The sequence below is a fragment of the Camponotus floridanus genome, unplaced genomic scaffold (assembly GCF_003227725.1).
Source record: "Camponotus floridanus strain SB8 unplaced genomic scaffold, Cflo_v7.5 scaffold3, whole genome shotgun sequence".
In the NCBI taxonomy this organism is placed as follows: domain Eukaryota; kingdom Metazoa; phylum Arthropoda; class Insecta; order Hymenoptera; family Formicidae; genus Camponotus; species Camponotus floridanus.
The window spans coordinates 6,928,023-6,945,897 of record NW_020229436.1 but is presented as its reverse complement, the minus strand read 5'-3'; the positions used below and the strand labels follow the sequence as shown (position 1 = coordinate 6,945,897).

The 17,875-nt window shown below is 26.8% G+C and overlaps 1 protein-coding gene across 2 annotated transcripts; it reads left to right on the top strand.

Annotated features, from left to right (window-relative positions):
* The first annotated feature begins 1,697 nt into the window (after positions 1 to 1,697).
* Positions 1,698 to 12,697, top strand: LOC112638433 (aminopeptidase N-like). 2 transcript variants are annotated; one of them, XM_025410165.1, is made up of 13 exons: positions 1,698 to 1,828; positions 3,566 to 4,054; positions 4,952 to 5,404; positions 6,846 to 7,020; positions 7,501 to 7,642; positions 7,925 to 8,003; positions 8,636 to 8,982; positions 10,091 to 10,365; positions 10,812 to 11,023; positions 11,169 to 11,465; positions 11,562 to 11,631; positions 12,249 to 12,314; positions 12,487 to 12,697. In XM_025410165.1, exons 2-13 carry the CDS (start codon positions 3,621 to 3,623, stop codon positions 12,655 to 12,657), a joined length of 2,721 nt encoding a protein of 906 aa, XP_025265950.1. In that variant the 5' UTR covers positions 1,698 to 1,828; positions 3,566 to 3,620; the 3' UTR covers positions 12,658 to 12,697. The 2 variants fall into 2 exon arrangements, with proteins under 2 accessions (XP_025265950.1, XP_025265951.1); XM_025410166.1 differs by having other exon boundaries at positions 3,563 to 4,054.
* Positions 12,698 to 17,875: the final 5,178 nt, after the last annotated feature.

Sequence of the window (17,875 nt, the reverse complement as noted above, 5' to 3'; positions counted from 1 at the left end):
GCTATTTGTATTTTTATCGATGACTTTATTTTATATAACAAATTGTATGATTCTATTTTTAAAAAATACAAATTTTAGAATCTTAATTAACGTGTTTTCTATTACAAAAAATGCCCGCCACTGAAAATAATATAAAAATTAACAATTGGTTAATAAATAACGAAATATTAAAAAAAGAGGAAGACAGCAATTGATAAATAAAAATATATATTATCGAGCACTAAGAGCCCATAAACGCGGATGGCAATGCGTAAATTTTTACGAACATTAATTGTTCGCGAAAAAATTTTTTCGCGAACAATTAATGTTCGTAAAAATTTACGCATTGCCATCCGCGTTTATGGGCTCTTAGTGCTCGATACTAAATTATTATGTTGTTTAAAATACATAGAGCCGAATTATATACCAATTTATTTAAAAATATATATAATTATGTATAAAATTTAGATACACATATTATATACAGAGTGTCCCATTTTGTTGTGTCCCACTCCAAATAATTTTTTTATTTTTAATTTTAGAAAAAGATAGGTATATGATAATATATCATATACTTATACTAGCAGGCTCACCGATGCGCCTGGTTAAAAGTCGGAGCTGATTTATGCGAGTATACTCTATAATTATTACATTATAAAAAAAAATAATATAAACATTATAGAAAAAAATAGTTCAGGATTTTTCAATTCGATTTTTGATTAAGAATAACATTATGTACTTCTTGGATGCTTTTTAAGATACACCTTATATACTGCTGGCTCCTCGAATTTGTCGAAGATATTGCAAAAGTCTTAATCATAAGTGTAATAGTCTGAAAGATTTGCTATGGAATTGGTATGGAATCGGTATGGATCCGCAATGTCTACATGATTTACGAATAAATCTCTAATATCGATTGAATCTATTATTGAATTGCATCTAGTCTTGTGCTCAGAAAATACATTGGATGACGTATTATGTTCGATTCTCAAGTAAAGGCTTCCAGATTTTTTCAGACTTATAGGCGACGTCTTTTACCCATATTAAATCATTTTGGAGTCCGTAAATTAGCAGATAATACAGGGACATCATTATATGTGTAAAATTAAATATGTCAAATATACACATATGTAAATATATGTAAAATTAAACGTCAAAGTATTTAATTAAATAAATATGTATTTTATATTAATATATGTCATAGTCAAATATATTTAAAAATTGGAAACAAACAGTTAATATAAATAATAATTTGCTCGTGTTTCTTTATTTTGTTTATAACTTTCATGTGACTTAATAATTTTCAATATCAAATTCGAATTTGTCAAAACTCTTTTTCGACACCTATGTTTTATTTTATTTATATAATAACAAAATATTGATTTTAGACATTAAATAAACATAAAATCACGACTGGGGCGAGTAAATTAAAATATAAACGGCAATGAATTATTTGAGCATAAAGAAAAAATAATATTATATGGAAAGATACAACTTTTTAATTACTGTAAAATGTATTTCAATATTACTTTAAAATTAAGTATATAAATTATGAGAATTAAATTTAAACATGTATTGACATTTTATTGTGTTTATTCACTCGTAAGACGCGTATTAATCTGATTTCATATTATTTTGATTTTCAAGGTTGTTTTCATAACATGCTTATTACGATGTCATATATCGAACGTTGCCATTTCTCGGTAGTATCCCAGAACAGTAAGATCAAGTTAATATAGATATATTTTCGATAAAACAAAATTTATGATAATAAAGAGTTAATTATACTTAATTTTTATCTAACATAAGGAACTAAATTCTGTGATCGATTGACATCATAATATACAAGGTAAGTTACAACAAAATAAAATACAAACCGTAGTATTTGTCTTCAGAGACAATCGTTTTTTTAAAGTTATCGTTTTTATAAAGATATTATAGCAAAAAGATTTTAATTTCACAAAAGCGTATATATTATTATATTATCTTAGAAATAAATTAAATTTAAAATAAAGCATTTAACAAAGAAATTTTTTTATTAAATGTCAATGTGGTTAAATCTAATCAAATTAAGTTTATGCTTGTTTAAACTGCTTTATTTAATACTGAATTTATTGAAATATATAACGAAAAATTATGATTCTTTTTCTTTAAAGCTCAATTTTTTAAATAAAGGATTATGTTATATTTTTTATATACTGTTTCTCTTTTTATACTCGTAGTAATAATAGCAATAATTAAAGAAAATTTATAATTATAACTATGTAATATAAAAACTTGTGGGAAATATACGATGTGTCAAAAATGATGAATTTGAATAAATTTGAAAATATTATCTAAAAAGCGATATCTTTGTACATTTTTTATTGGTATAATATCTTATCATTTATGTAACTCTTATAAAAAAATAACATTATATAACATATATTGTACGACATATATAGCTGCAAAATTCATTTCTGTTGAGTTCTTCCCTCGAAATTTATCTTTTATTCTACTTATATAGTAAGAAAATATTGACATTGTAAACATTTAATATGAGAAAAGTCTATAATATCTGGCCAATAAATTAAAGTATAAAAAGGAAAATGAATTGTTTGTTTATAAGTAAGAAAATAATTTGGTAAATGTTTACTTTACGTCACACAGCTCGAAAAGATTTTATTTTCAGATATGTTGTAGAGGACACATTTACTAAGTAATACATCGTTTGAATTTTGTGGCACTCTCTCTTCGTTCTTGATATATTCAATTTTGAAGTTTCATACTTACTTGTATTATCTTTTCGTTACTTTCTAAATATGTTTATATTTTTGTGTTTACATTTCCTGAAGTCATCTTTCCGAATATATTTCAGAAGGTTTTAACCGCTTGTTTATCAAATATTATTATTAACAAAAAGAGTTTCAAGAATAGAATATAATTTTACAACATCATGTATGTTTAAGAAGAAATATAGGCACACACACACACACACGCGCGCGCGCGCGCGCGGGGGGGGTATAAGGGAGGGTCTTCCGTCCCCACCCCCCTCCCGCATCTATCCAGCCGGTAGGGGACGCATTGCGAAGAGTTTAATCACAATAGTATATACATATACATATACATTTTTTTTATCATGCGGGAGAATACTGAATGCATAAAAAAATGATCGGTACATAAATGTCATTTATTTGAATCGACCGTATCGAAGGCCCGAATATAATATGTATAATAGTAATAATAATAATAATAATAAATATGTAGCTTTAATAATAATAATAAATCCATACTACATAACTTCAGATTTTAATTTGCTTTAATTGTACACATTATATTCGGATTTTAGATACGATCGATCCAAATAATTGACATTTATGTACCAATTAATTTATTATGCAGTCGGTAATCTTCCGCATGATAAAAAGATTGACACAAGCATTAAAACTCAACCTTTATATATATATATATATATATATATATATATATATATATATATAAATGTGTGTATGTATTATATATATATATATATATATATATATATATATATATATATGTATGTATACACATACATACAAATTATTTTATTTGTTTTTTTTTCAAGAAGAATAGATGCTTACGTGGATATATATAAAACGAATGAAAGAGAGAAAAAAAGTAACATGACAATCCTAAAAGTATTAAGTTGCAGTCTAATATTCATTGTCGCGGCGGTTCCTTTCATTGATGCAGAATACAAACCGCGACATTATAACATCCACTTTATACTATATGACATTCAAGAGGTCTTCCGTGGCGAATACAATGTCAGCATTTATATTCCTGATGACACGCAACATTTATATTTTTATACAGAAAATCTGTATATAATTACAACTACTATAACAAACAATACCCAAATATCTAAAGAAAATGAAGGGAAAGATTTTCCTCATAGGCCTAAGAAATTCATCTATGACATTGAAACGTATATAACCACCATTTCCTTTCCATATATTTTATCATCAGGATGCTACACTCTGTATATGAAATTTTCCGGTTTTTTTGGTGAAAATGGAGGCTTTAGAACTTTCTACAATCAACAAAATGATAGAGTGTGAGTAATTTTTAAATAATTTAAGTGTTATAAATACGATTCTTGCGGTAATTATGCATAAAATATTAATATGAAGATTCTACTTTATTTATTCATCGATTTGCTTTATTTTTAAATATATTATAGAAGTATGTGTGTGTGTGTACACATATATTTGTCATTTTTTTAAATTGTATTAAATTGTATTAAATTCTATATAAATTAAATTGTTTACCTTTTTCTATTTACCTTTAATTTACCTTTTTGCATTTTTTTTCAACTTACGAGTTTGATCGCCATTTTTAAGTTTCGTATTCGTGTTCAGGAGGTAAAAATACGTAGCAATTGGGTATTCTTACCCATTATTTCATATAGGTGGGTATTCCGAAGGATTACCTTATTTTTGTATTTATCATTTTTATCTTATATCTCCAAAACTTTACTTTTATATATATGAATTTGACCCTTATATATATATATATACACGAAATTATTTAGAAAGATCTTCCCTAAAACATATTTCAAAATAAAGCAACTCGGAAAGGGGGCCACTTTTATGCATAAATACTTTAATAACTTTTGAATAAAGAACGACTGCCGGCTAAAACCTTCAGAATATTAATTAGAGATATGAGCTTAACATCAATGACACATGTCAATGACACATTTGTACAAGGGTGAGCCCTTTTTATGCATAATTACCGTATTATGATAAAATATATTATACTTATTAATAATTGTAGTATGAAATATACATATTATTCTTTTAATGATATTTTTAATAGTTTTGTTATACATTTGTATATATTTGCATATATTTTCTATTTATCTTTCTTTCTCTTTTAATTTCTAATAACTGAAAATATTTCTTGAATTAAAAACATTTTCTTATTAAAAATATAATGTTATATATGCTAGGAGTTTGGCCGCAACGCATTATCACACATTTGGGATTCGAAGATTATTTCCACTTTTAAAGGATAGTATGTATGCTAGTTATAATATTTCTATAAAGCATCATGTAAACTACACAGCTTTATCAAATATGCCTATGTGGGAAGAAAATGTGGATGAAAATAATATGCAATGGACACGTTTCGAAACTACACCTGTAATACCCGTACACTTCATAGCGGCGAGTGTAGTACATCTCGGCTTTATTCTAGATACAAGTCAGAGTGCCAAATTGTGGTGCGGAGGAAGCATGGAACCACATATGATATTTGCATACACAGTTGTTATAATAATTGAGAAATTTTCAGATAACGTGTTTCCGTATAGGAAAAGTCCGGAAACAAATCATATTGCGATTCCGAAATTTTGCGAAGTATTAGATGAAGAAAATATAAAGTTCGGATTCGTTCTCTATAGGTAAACTTACATTGATTTGAAAAAAATTTCTACGTTAAAACTTAATATTTTTTCTCCATATATTTAATATTATAAAATTTCATATCTATGTGTGTATATATAATTGAAACATATATAGGGGAGACCGGAGACGAAAGTAACATTTTCTATATTATAGGTCACTAATTAATTATATCATCACTAGAGATATAACAAAAAGGATTATATATTAAAAAACTTCATTCATTGTTCTATTATTATATCTATGTTTCAATCTCAAATAATAGATATTTAAAGAGTTACTATAGCTTCTCGCAAGTACATTGATTGTTACTTTTATCTTGGAGGCTTGGAACGAAAGTGACATAGTCTGGGGATAAAAGTACCAGTTCTTATTTTTATTAAAAAAATAAAATATGACTTTTTTGAATTTAAGGCAACTTTTATTATAATCTTTCATTAAGCATAATAATATAACTTTTATTATAAATTTGTATGATAATAAAAATTAAAATAAATATTTATTTTTATAATCTTTGAAAAACTTAAAAAAGAAATAATCTTTGTTAAGCAAAATAATTATAAGTAGTATCATTAAATAGTTATACTTAATATCACATCAGTTTTGTACTTTTTTATGTCTAAATAACAGTTTAATTCTAAATAATAGTGTAAAAATTGTATAATAACTACTTATAAAAAAACATTGGTATCTATTCCGAATCACAATTATGGCATACGTAATAAGAATCGCTTTTGGTACAATCATTATGGGACCAGCCCTTATGCTCTAAGCATTAAAACATGTTACTTTCGTCCACAGAGTATCGTGTTACTTTGTCCTCAAACACATTTTTTAGAATAAAAGCATTATAATCTAAATATGATGCAAGACTTAGTCAAATCAACTATATAAACTTATGAATACATTTTCGAATAACGCACCGCAAATAATTACGCTAATATATACACATTAATTAGGCATAGATATAAAAAAACTAAAACAAGAAGTACTTAGGTGAATAATGCAAATACGCTAATTTCACTCCTGCATGTGCAACCGGCGTGATCATTCTACAACAATTAGCTAAAAAGGAAAAGAATTGGGATGTACGCGTTTGATTATATAGTACAAATTATTCAACATATTGTGTAGTTTAGTAGGAGGCTTGTTACCTTCATGACGCTGTTAATTTTGTCTCCGGTCTTTCTTAATACATTTTTTATAACTTTTTCATTTATTGCACAATTTTACTGTATTTCTGAAAGATGTTGCTGTCGCAAAATCTGATTAAGATCACACGAAGTGATTACGAAATATAATTAATCTCTTATATAACTTTCATATAATTATATTCATAACAACGATTCTCTGAAAGCGTGTCTGGTGATTGTGCAACTGACAATGAGTAGCTAAGAAGGGACTCTCGAATTTATTCCAATATTTGTGAATTATTTTTAGAGAAGCAGATATTATCTTTAATCAAAAAACGGATGATGAGATGCGCAAAATTGAAATAGTGCGAGTAATAAGCTATAAGGTGATGCACGAGAGAATTTCTAATGCAATCGATAAGTGGCAACCCTGGTTAAGCAAAGGTCTCAGTACGTTCTTTGGAATTTATGCCGCCAATGAGGTTATTTACATATTTAGCGTTAATTATATTTCAATCTCACACGTACATAATCAGAGTGATATAAAAATAGTCATTTCTATGTACAAAAAGCAATATATTTCTATATATTTCTTTATATTATATTAAATTAAATTAAAATTTTTTTATAAAACTTGTGTGATCTATAACAATGATTAGTCAAAACTTGTAACATAAGCAAGCACACTTGGATTAAAAATTATATATATATATATATATTTATATATATATATATATATATATATATATATATATAAGGCTTATGTACTTTTAAATATATTTAAAAATACATAATTTGAAATGACATCGTTGAATAATCTTGAATATATTTTGTTAAACATAATAAGAAAAACTGAATGTACGAATGTGTTTAAATTTTTTGTAATATATTGTAATAGTTTTAATGTATGCTGCTTTTGATTATATATTTGCTTAATTACATCAAAATCTTTTCGCGCCCAGACATTTCCGCATTTTCGGATACAAGATTTCTTTGTGGTTCAAATGCAACATGATGTTCTTCATTGGGGCACCAAAGACACATGGCCGCTCACAATCGAATCAGGATTCAATAGCTCTTTTGAAATTCCTCGTTACATTAAAGGTAATCAAATAAATTATTGTTCATAAATTCAAAATGATATATATAAAAAACGTTATAATAGAAGAAATAACTTACTTACTAGTAATTTATTCATATTATTAATTTTATTATTAATATTATTAATTATTTAAGTATTGACGTTTACCAGAAAAGTATAATTAAAATTAAGTTTTATTTATCATACATATAAGTCAGTTACGTTTATGAATTTATATATCCAAATCATATAGCAAATTTATTTTATACATACTGTATTTTACTTTATGATGTCAATTTTCGTAGCAAGCATTATGTTTCGCACATTGCAAATTATATCTCCCAAAAAGATGTTGCATACTTATATGAAGTATTTACGAGATCAGTGAGTAATATGTATAGATTTCAATATAATTACATTATAAATTTAAATACACAATTTTAAATGATTTTTTACTTTTATTCTATTTATAATTATTTTTTGTGTCACTTTTTAAATTTTTTTTTGAAATTTATTTGTATTTACTTCTCAAACTTTCTTTATTCTTTTTGTGTTTCTAATTTAATTCGTACTTAATTTCTACTAATAATTTTAAAACTTTTTAATTTTTCCCGTGTTAAATTTTAATTTTTACTTTATTTACATACTTACTATTATTTTAATTGTCTTTTCTATTCATCAATTATTTTAATTTTCGTGTTTTTCCAATTTTTTTTAATTTCTTCTTTTATTTTTCCTTTTTTAATTCTTGTTTTTTTAAAAAAGTTCTCTTTTATATTCTCTATTTATGTCTTTCTGTGACACATTTATCTTTTTAATTTTTATTTTATTTTTTTAGTTTCTATTTACCCTTAATACTTTTCTTATTGTTCTAATTTTATTTGATATAATTTATACTATTTTCACTTCTTCTCTTTCACTTTTACTTTGTGCAAAAATCTTACTTTTTCGATATCTTTTTAAGATATTTTCTTTTATTAATTTTTTCTTATCATTTACCCATTTGAATTTTTTAGTTCTTACGATACTATGTTCTTAAACATTGTGCAATCAGACTTGAATGAATCTTTCGGAAATCATTCTTTTGATATAGACAGAATAACTAACTGGACACAGTTAAATTATTATCCTGTGATAAATGTGCAAAGAAATTATAATACTAACTTATTGAACATATACTTGTTGAAGATAGTGGAAAATTTTACAAATATATGGATACATGTGAACATTACTACGCAAACGTATTCCAATTTGAAGAAAATTTTGCCAATATTATGGCTAGGACCAAATAATTCGCACCAATTACAAATTACAGATTTCATAAACCAGAGTGATTGGGTACTAGCCAATTTACAACAAAGTGGTAAATACTGACCGATAAATTTATTATACTTTTACATATAATTGCTCTTTAGAAATTCATATTTTCTTTAAAAAATATTTAAGTGTTTTCTTTATACCATTGATTCTTCTCATTATTCTGTGTACAAAGTAATAAGGTAATCATATAATAAGTTAATTAAAAAAACATATTTATTATTTATATGTATTATTATCATAAAATGTTTATAAGATATTTTATGTAAAGTTTTGTAAACTTAAAGTATAAAATATCTCATAAATTATTCAATTTTTAGCTATCCTTATAACTTTTTAAGAGAAATATTGTGAGGAATTTAATTATAGAGAATTAAAGTAATTCCATTTTAAAAAACCAAGATTTTCCTTGACACCTACACCCAAGATGCAGTTAATTTTCTTATCTTCTTATCTTCTCCAAACCCCACAACTTTTATTTGAAACATTCTTTTTCAAAACGGCTGTTTTCGAGTCATTACTATATGAAAGTTAATCTTGTATAATTCAATGTATGTTATTTAAATTATAGAAGTAGTAAATTTTTTATGTCAATTTATTAATAAGACAGAGCACATTTTTTCTAAGTATCCAATAATGATTAAAAATAATATCGAGTAATTTAATTTTTGGATAATTTATTATATTTATCTTGATATTAATAATCGAAAATATATTTATACATATATTTATACATATGTAGAAAACAGCTATTTTTTTCCCAATTATTTATATTTTCTAAATTATGTCTCCAGTTATAATAAAATTTTAAGTGCGATCTAAAAATTGTATATACATTTAAATGTTACGCGAAATAAAGCCTATAAGAATTTTCACTTGATTAGCACGAACGTAGTCAAAATAAATTTAAGTTGACTTTTTTAAAATATAGCTCATTAAATACATTGATTTATCAACATGATGATTTAATATTGTCAATTCACAATTTTCTTCTAATGATGATTGCAATTTTTAACATATAATTTCTATTATATTTTTTTATACGCTTTGAAAATAAGAAGCCAAAAGATATTTCAAATTGTTGACTTTATTATATATATATATAAAAAAAAAAAAAATTAATCAAATTTTTAAAAATTTAGAATTATCGACAGGATGCTATCGCGTCAATTATGATGTCAAGAATTGGAAAAGGCTTTCGAAATACCTGAATTCCAAATCCTATAGAACAATACATGTTCTCGATCGCGCTAAAATCATCGACGACACATTTCACTTTGTGATGACAGGTCGACTAAATTTTACTATATTCTTGAATATTTCACATTATCTATGGCAAGATACAGATTATATCGCATGGTATCCAATGTTCAAAAATTTGGAATATATATCGGGTTTCTTTGCATTTCCAGAAAGCGTACCAAGAAAGGTATAAATAATATTAATTTGTATACATAAAAATGTTTCATGTTAAATAATTTATATATATATATATATATATATATATATATATATTTACAATATGTATAAATCAACAATATACACAACATATATTTTAAAATTTTATATTTTAAAGTTTTTTTTGGTAAAATATATATGAATATATACACAATGTTTAACTGTACAAAGTTTTAAATTTTCATGCAATCTTTTGTTTGGTATTAAAAAGAATAATAATAAATGTTAAAATGTATTAATTAGTGTATTAAATAATAATTACGCATTTATTTTATATGGTTTTGACCATATAAAAATATTATTAGATTATTTGTATAACGTTTTAAATAATAGCATATGCGTGCGAAAAAACTTTATCAAATTTTATCAATTCTTTTATAATATATAAATTAATACAAAAATATATATATTTTGTAGAAGGAAATAATAGAACCATTGAATTTGATTTTATCGGAAATAAAATATCCCAATTTTAAATCAAATATAACCCAAGAGAGCGTTTTCACTAAATGTTTGAGACAAGAGGCTGCAAGATGGTTATGTAATATAGGCCTTAAGCATTGCTTGTTACAAGCAAATAATGAATTAAAATCGTATTTTTTCAATCGTACCAATTTTTCACCAACCAAGTAATTACATTTTGGAATTGTTTTTTAATCATTTTATAAATAGATTTCTCTCATACTACTTTGTAAAATATTTGAAAAATTATGTGATCAAGAGATAAAATTACAAATTTTAATAATCTATTATATTTTATTCCAAATATCGTAGAATTTGGATTGAATGGAAAGAATGGACATTCTGCAATGGTTTGATGATAGAGGATGACAATATTTGGATGCAGGTGTATGATATGTATTTGAAAGAATCAGATTATAGTATTTTAAAATTTTTAGCTTGTTCCAAAAATGCTTCAATCATTCGCCAATATATGCATTTAATGGCTAATATGACAAATGTAACAGCTATCGACCGTATAAGCAGTTTTTGTACTATTGTTGCGAGGCATGCAAAGAATGTTCCAGTACTTGATTTCATTTTAGACAATTTAGAGAAAATAAAACCCAAGTAATGACTATTTTTTTATAAATACGTAATACTTATGCAATTATGAAGATTTGCTCCATTTTCTAATTATATATATCTATCATTTTGTTTTTATAGAGAAATCGGTTTAGTTACAGCATTAACTATAATCATTAACCATGTATATGCTAAGGAACATATTGTCCAGGTAAATTTTATATACTTACATATAGACTTGTATACACATGTATGTACAGTGCCCGTCAACGATCCTGTCCTAAGCGCGGGGCAAAGGGAGCGTAGAACTGTCTAATCAGCCGACAGTGATTATGTTTCCCTTGCCCTGCATAGGACAGGATGTCGTTGATGCATTTTGTACATGCACATATATATAATTGTTTATTAATCTTTTGTCTTCTCAATTATTAATACATATACTATCTAAACATATTTTAAATTTATCATTTCTATCTAAACATATTCTAGATTTATCTATTATATGATATATGTATTAGAATTGCCGATTATTGACACATTAATGGGACATTATTGAAACATTTATATATAAATTATGAAGTTTTTTATATTATTAGTTATTTTTATTTATCTTAAACACAACGCAATTTCGAAAGACGAATATTAAACAGTTTCTCTCTTTAATGGAAGTTGTTACAAACTTAATAATATATAGAAATGAGATCTTATCAGGCTTGCGTATCATTGCATAATTATATTAAAGAGAAATTATATGTTATTAAATTATATTCTTACATTATGAAGCAAAATTAACATTTACATATTAATCTAAAAAATAATTTATTTCAGATAAAGAATTACGTGCAAATTAATTTTAAAGAAGATCTAAAATTTGCGATTTACTATCATGACATGGTAAATTTTAGAAATTTTAATATACATATTTCTTATTATTAATTTATTTATATATTTATTTTTATATCAAATAATTATCTTATGATAATTATGCTAATATCCAAAAATTATGACTGATTTTTATAGTATGAAAAGAAATTATTATTAAAATAAATGTTAAAATCTGTTTTAGGTAATTCAATCCTACCTTAAAAATTTTGTAGAGACAATGATTTATAAGATAATAATGAAAGTAAACCGCAAATTAGAACTACGTTGGAATCAAATAAGGAGTCAATTGCACAAATATCGATATCTTATAAAAAACTATGATTATATATTGAAAGAAGACTTGGCTGATTAATCAATGAAACCAGGAAATATATATACGATAACGAAATGCATGCACATATTTATTTTTAAGATATGAATAATTTTTGTATTTTTACTTATTCATTTTTATTACCCGAGAAAAAATGGATTTATGTAATTATATTATATCACATATAATTGGCCGTATAAAATTTATCAAAAATAATATAATATAATTAAAATAATATAATAAAATAATATAATAATATAATAAAATATAGTAATATAATAAAATAATATAATAAAATTGATCAAAAATAATATAATAATATCCGAAAATTGACGCAATATGATCATGACATATATAATCATATATCTCATTATCAAAAGTAAATCTATATTATCGGTTATGGAAAGATCTGATAATATATGTTGTATTATATGTCATAAATAATATATGTTGTATTATATGTCATATATATTAATTGTATATATATTAAGTTGGGAGGTGTTGCCAAACGTTGGCATTTTCTCAACGGTAAGACCGATTGATATATTAATGGGACATTATTGAAACATTTATATATAAATTATAAAGTTTTTTCTATTATTAGTTACGTTATTTTTATTTATCTTAAACACAACGCAATTTCGAAAGACGAATATTAATCCCCTACGACGAATTTTTGTCTGGATTAAAACTTGTTCTCCACTCAACATTCTTCAAATTTAATGATGTCTTTTACAAACAAGTTTTTGGCACACCCATGGGCTCCCCTCTTTCCCCGATTTTAGCGGACATTGTTATGCAGGACCTAGAAGAGAAAGCTTTGTCTTGCCTTTCTATACGTCTTCCCTTTTATGTTCGTTATGTTGACGATATCGTCCTTGCAGCTCCTTCGTTCTACATCCCGTTAATTTTAAAATCTTTTAATTCTTATCACGACAGACTTAAATTTACCATCGAAATTGTTTCTAACAACACTCTGAACTTTCTTGATGTTTCTATCATTGTTAACAATAATTTAATTGAATTTAATTGGTATCGGAAACCAACGTTTTCTGGCAGGTACCTTAACTTTCTTTCTCAACATCCTGTTTCACATAAGAGAGGGGTAATCATCGGTTTAACAGACAGAGTGTTTAAATTGTCACAGCCTCGCTATCATGAGATTAATTTTAAGTTTATCATAAATATTCTGTTGAATAACGGCTATCCACTGAATTTTATTTTTAAAAATATTTTTAGAAGATTACGTTCCCTCATTAATTCCTCCCCCTCCTGCTCTATCAACACTTCTGTTTTTCCTAATACCCTTTCCCCCTTCGATTCTCCCTCCTACTCCCCCCTTCCTTTTTCATTGTCCCTTACATTCCACACCTTTCTGTCCATCTTGCTTCTTTAATCAAAAATTTAAACATGAACTTGGCCTTTGTAGTTCGTAACAAACTAAACAAATACATTAAATTATACAAAGATCCCTTAAATAAATTTAACCATTTAAATGTAGTCTATAAAATTGAATGCAAGGACTGTTCTGCGTCTTATGTTGGACAGACTGGCCGCCAATTGTCAACTAGATATAATAAAAGAGCATAAGTCTAATATCAACAAGCCTAATGACTGCTTATCGGTGATCTTTTCCCATAGAATTATGGGACATGAGTTCAAATGGGATGAGATAGCCATTTTGGATGAGGAACCGTCTTACAGAAGGAGACTTTTTTCAGAAATGTTATACATTGCCATCCAAAACGAAGGCCTAAATGTTCAAACTGACACATTACGTTTAGATGCATCCTATACTCCTGTTATCAATAAATTTCAATTTTAAAGCTTTCTTTCCTGCCTCACTTAATTTTTGTATCTTCCTGGTAATGCCATCTAACTTGGGCAACTTGAAAAGTTTCTTAAGTCGGAAAGAAAACAACATTTTTTCGGAAAAGTTTTATTTTATTTTTCAATATAATCTCCTTTTCAGTCAATACACTTAGTCCAACGATGCTCCAATTTTTTCAAGCCATCCAAAAAGTACGTTGGCTAAAACTCTGTAAAATAGGCGTTCGTGGCGGCGATAACTTCCTCATTCGATGCGAATTTCTTTCCTCCGAGCCAAATCTTCAGATTTGGGAACAAAAAGAAGTCGCATGGGGCCAAATCTGGAGAGTACGGTGGATGAGGCAGCAATTCGTATCGTAATTCGATCAATTTTGCGGTGGCAACTGCGGATGAATGGGATGGTGCATTATCGTGGTGGAACAACACTTTTTTCTTGGCCAAATGAGGGCGTTTTTCCTTCAATTCTTTGTTGAAACGGTCCAGTAAGTCGGCGTAGTATTTTCCCGTAATCGGTTTTCCCTTTTCTAAGTAGTTGATGTGGATAATGCCTTTAGAATCCCAAAAAATGGTGGCTATGACCTTCCCAGCCGATGGAACTGATTTGGCTTTCTTCGGGGCCGGTTCACCAGACAAAGTCCATTGCTTCGACTGTTGTTTTGTTTCGGGTGTGTAGTGATGAATCCATGTTTCGTCCACGGTCACATATCGACGAAAAAATTCTCGTGGATTGCTCTTAAACAGATCCAAACACTGTTTAGAGATGGTCATACGCACGTGTTTATTCTCCACCGTAAGCAAACGCGGCACCCATCGCGACGTCAGCTTTCTCATGCCCAATATTTCATGCAGGATATGAAATATCCGTTCTTTTGAGATGCCTACTATTTCTACTATCTCACGCAACTTCAAACGGCGGTCACTCATAACAATATCGAGCACTTTACTGACCATTTTTTCATTGGTAGCGGTTTTTGGGCGTCCACTGCGTGGTTCATCATCGGTGTTGGTACGACCACGTTTAAATTCGTTTACCTAAAAACTGATGGTTGGCAATAAAGAAGTAGATGTGCCATGAACCTCTTGCAACTCTGCTTGAATCTGCGTAGCTGTTTTCCCTTTCAAAAAAAGTGTTTTATCACTGCACGAAACTCCTTTTTATTCATTGTTGAAAAAATGTTTGACTTGCTTTGTTTAACTGCTCCCAACTAAGTGACGAATTGACGTAATTGTCTGAAAATTTTACAGCAACCATAAAAGATGTCGCACTTTTCGGTCATTGCATCTTTTTTGCGATACGCGTGCTATCTCTGTGTGACTTAAGAAACTTTTCAAGTTACCCTTATTCTGCCTCATTATTTTTTCCCACTCTTCCTTCTTCGCTTTCATATCCATTCGTGTTTGAAATGTGTCAGGATTCACACCTTTTCTCCTTAGTCTACTAGCTGTTTCCTTCCGGGTCTTGCTTATTCCGATTGACAGGTACTCTCATTTATTTTATTGTGTCTTTCGTAATCAGTGATAATTCTTATGCAATTCAATTCATTATGTCTTTCTAAATCAATGATTTTTTCATTGAATTTTTGCATGTGTTTCGGTGATGTGTGTTGCTCCGTTATGATTTCTTTTACAGATCTTTATTTAGTCTGTTTGGAAGTATCTTTACCACCTTTCTTTCTTCCTATTATTAAAATCTGCAATTTCCTGGAATGAAGCATTTTTGAGAAGATACATTTTCATTCTTGCTTAACGGATTATGTTTTCGACTGCTTTTTTACTAGCCCTGGAAGGCTGGCAGGTGAGCATCACATATGGCCGTTTCGCGTGTGGAAATTTCCGTCTAATATTTTCTCTCTTTATAATTATGCGTGCGCCTTTTATTATATCCGATTTATCTTATATTGTTCTTGTATTTTTTCTGTTTGCGTCCGTGAGATCTCTATTTATATCGACTTTATTGCAACTTTGACTTATGTTTTGTTTTTATAATTTTCCGTTAATTTCGAATTTTTTCTGTTAGACATTGATAATGATCCGAACAGGCTCGAAACGCGCGTCTGTCGTTATAATTAATCGTCAACTGATTATTTTTATAAGTTACATGCGTTGACTTATTATATATTAAAATTTTCTTTTAATTGCAGCTATCATTATCCTAGCGCTGTGGTTTTTTTGCCTGTTCTCCTCAATTCATTTTGATTATCTTATAACCACTTTTATAATTTTATATTTTTTATATATAATTTTATATTTTTTATATATATTAATATTTGAAATTTGGCGTAATATGATCTTATCTTTATGTAATCATATTTTGCTACATTTAATTATGTATGTAAAACAGATTTTGATCGAATATGATCATATATATATATATATATATATATATATATATATATATATATAAAATAATATTGCGCCAATTTTCGAATATTATTATATATAATTATATAAAATTATGCATATTTATATCTGAACATATTATATTCTTTCTTTCTCGGGTAAAAATATGCATTAATGAATAAAAAATACATATACAATAACGACAACAAAGCGGTTAAGTTATAACAGAATAAAAAGTTAGTGAATTCTATATAAACAGATACTGTAAACAATATCACGTTTTCTTTCTTTTGTGAGTTATTTACGCGTTTTAATTCTTATAATATTTTTACTTTTTTAAATATTAATTGTGTGCGATAATTAAAAATGAATATTTCTTTTAAGATGAATATGTTTATGTAATGCACGTATAAAGTATTTTACAATTATCATACAAATTTTAAGAAACATAAAATAAAACTTAAGATAGAATTATAAATAATTTCAAGAAAATAAATAATTTCAAAGAGTTAACGATTAATGATAATTATTTTTATTGAGCAGAACATGAAATACAACGAGCTGATGGATGTTACTTCATTGTACTCGACATAAGAAAAAAATATATAATATATATACTTTTTCCCTATATAGGATACAGTAAATCATATTCAACACCCATACAAGAATTGTGGGTTGAACTTTGCTTCGTGTTGTAAAGTATATGCCTGGACGCAGTAAATTCCCCTTATGAGGGGGCTCCACTTCCGGAAGATATAATCTAACCCAAACTTATTTCCGATTTAAAACTAAAATATTAAGTTTGAGTTACATTATATAGCACAAAACAAATTTTCGTTTCGAATCCAACTTTAAATATCTCAGAAATTATCTAAGAAATCGCCGATTAAATTATAAGTTACTCAGGATCATGTCTTTGTCTTGATAACATATGGTCAAGGTCAAAGTTAATAATAATTATACATGAGGTTGCTCTCTTTCTGTATAATTATCAACAAAAAATCTTCATCAATGTAAAGCAAAAAGTTAATTATAAACAAATTTATTTTTATCTAATTTTTTTACTAATATTGAAATGTTTCTTTCGATT

Bases quoted from the DNA above. Each gene is read 5' to 3' on its own strand.
- LOC112638433 (XM_025410165.1), top strand. From the start codon at position 3,621: ATGACAATCCTAAAAGTATTAAGTTGCAGTCTAATATTCATTGTCGCG. The intron at 8,004-8,635 runs GTGAGTAATATG...TGAATTTTTTAG, and splicing joins ATGAAGTATTTACGAGATCA to TTCTTACGATACTATGTTCT. The intron at 11,632-12,248 runs GTAAATTTTATA...AATTTATTTCAG, and splicing joins CTAAGGAACATATTGTCCAG to ATAAAGAATTACGTGCAAAT.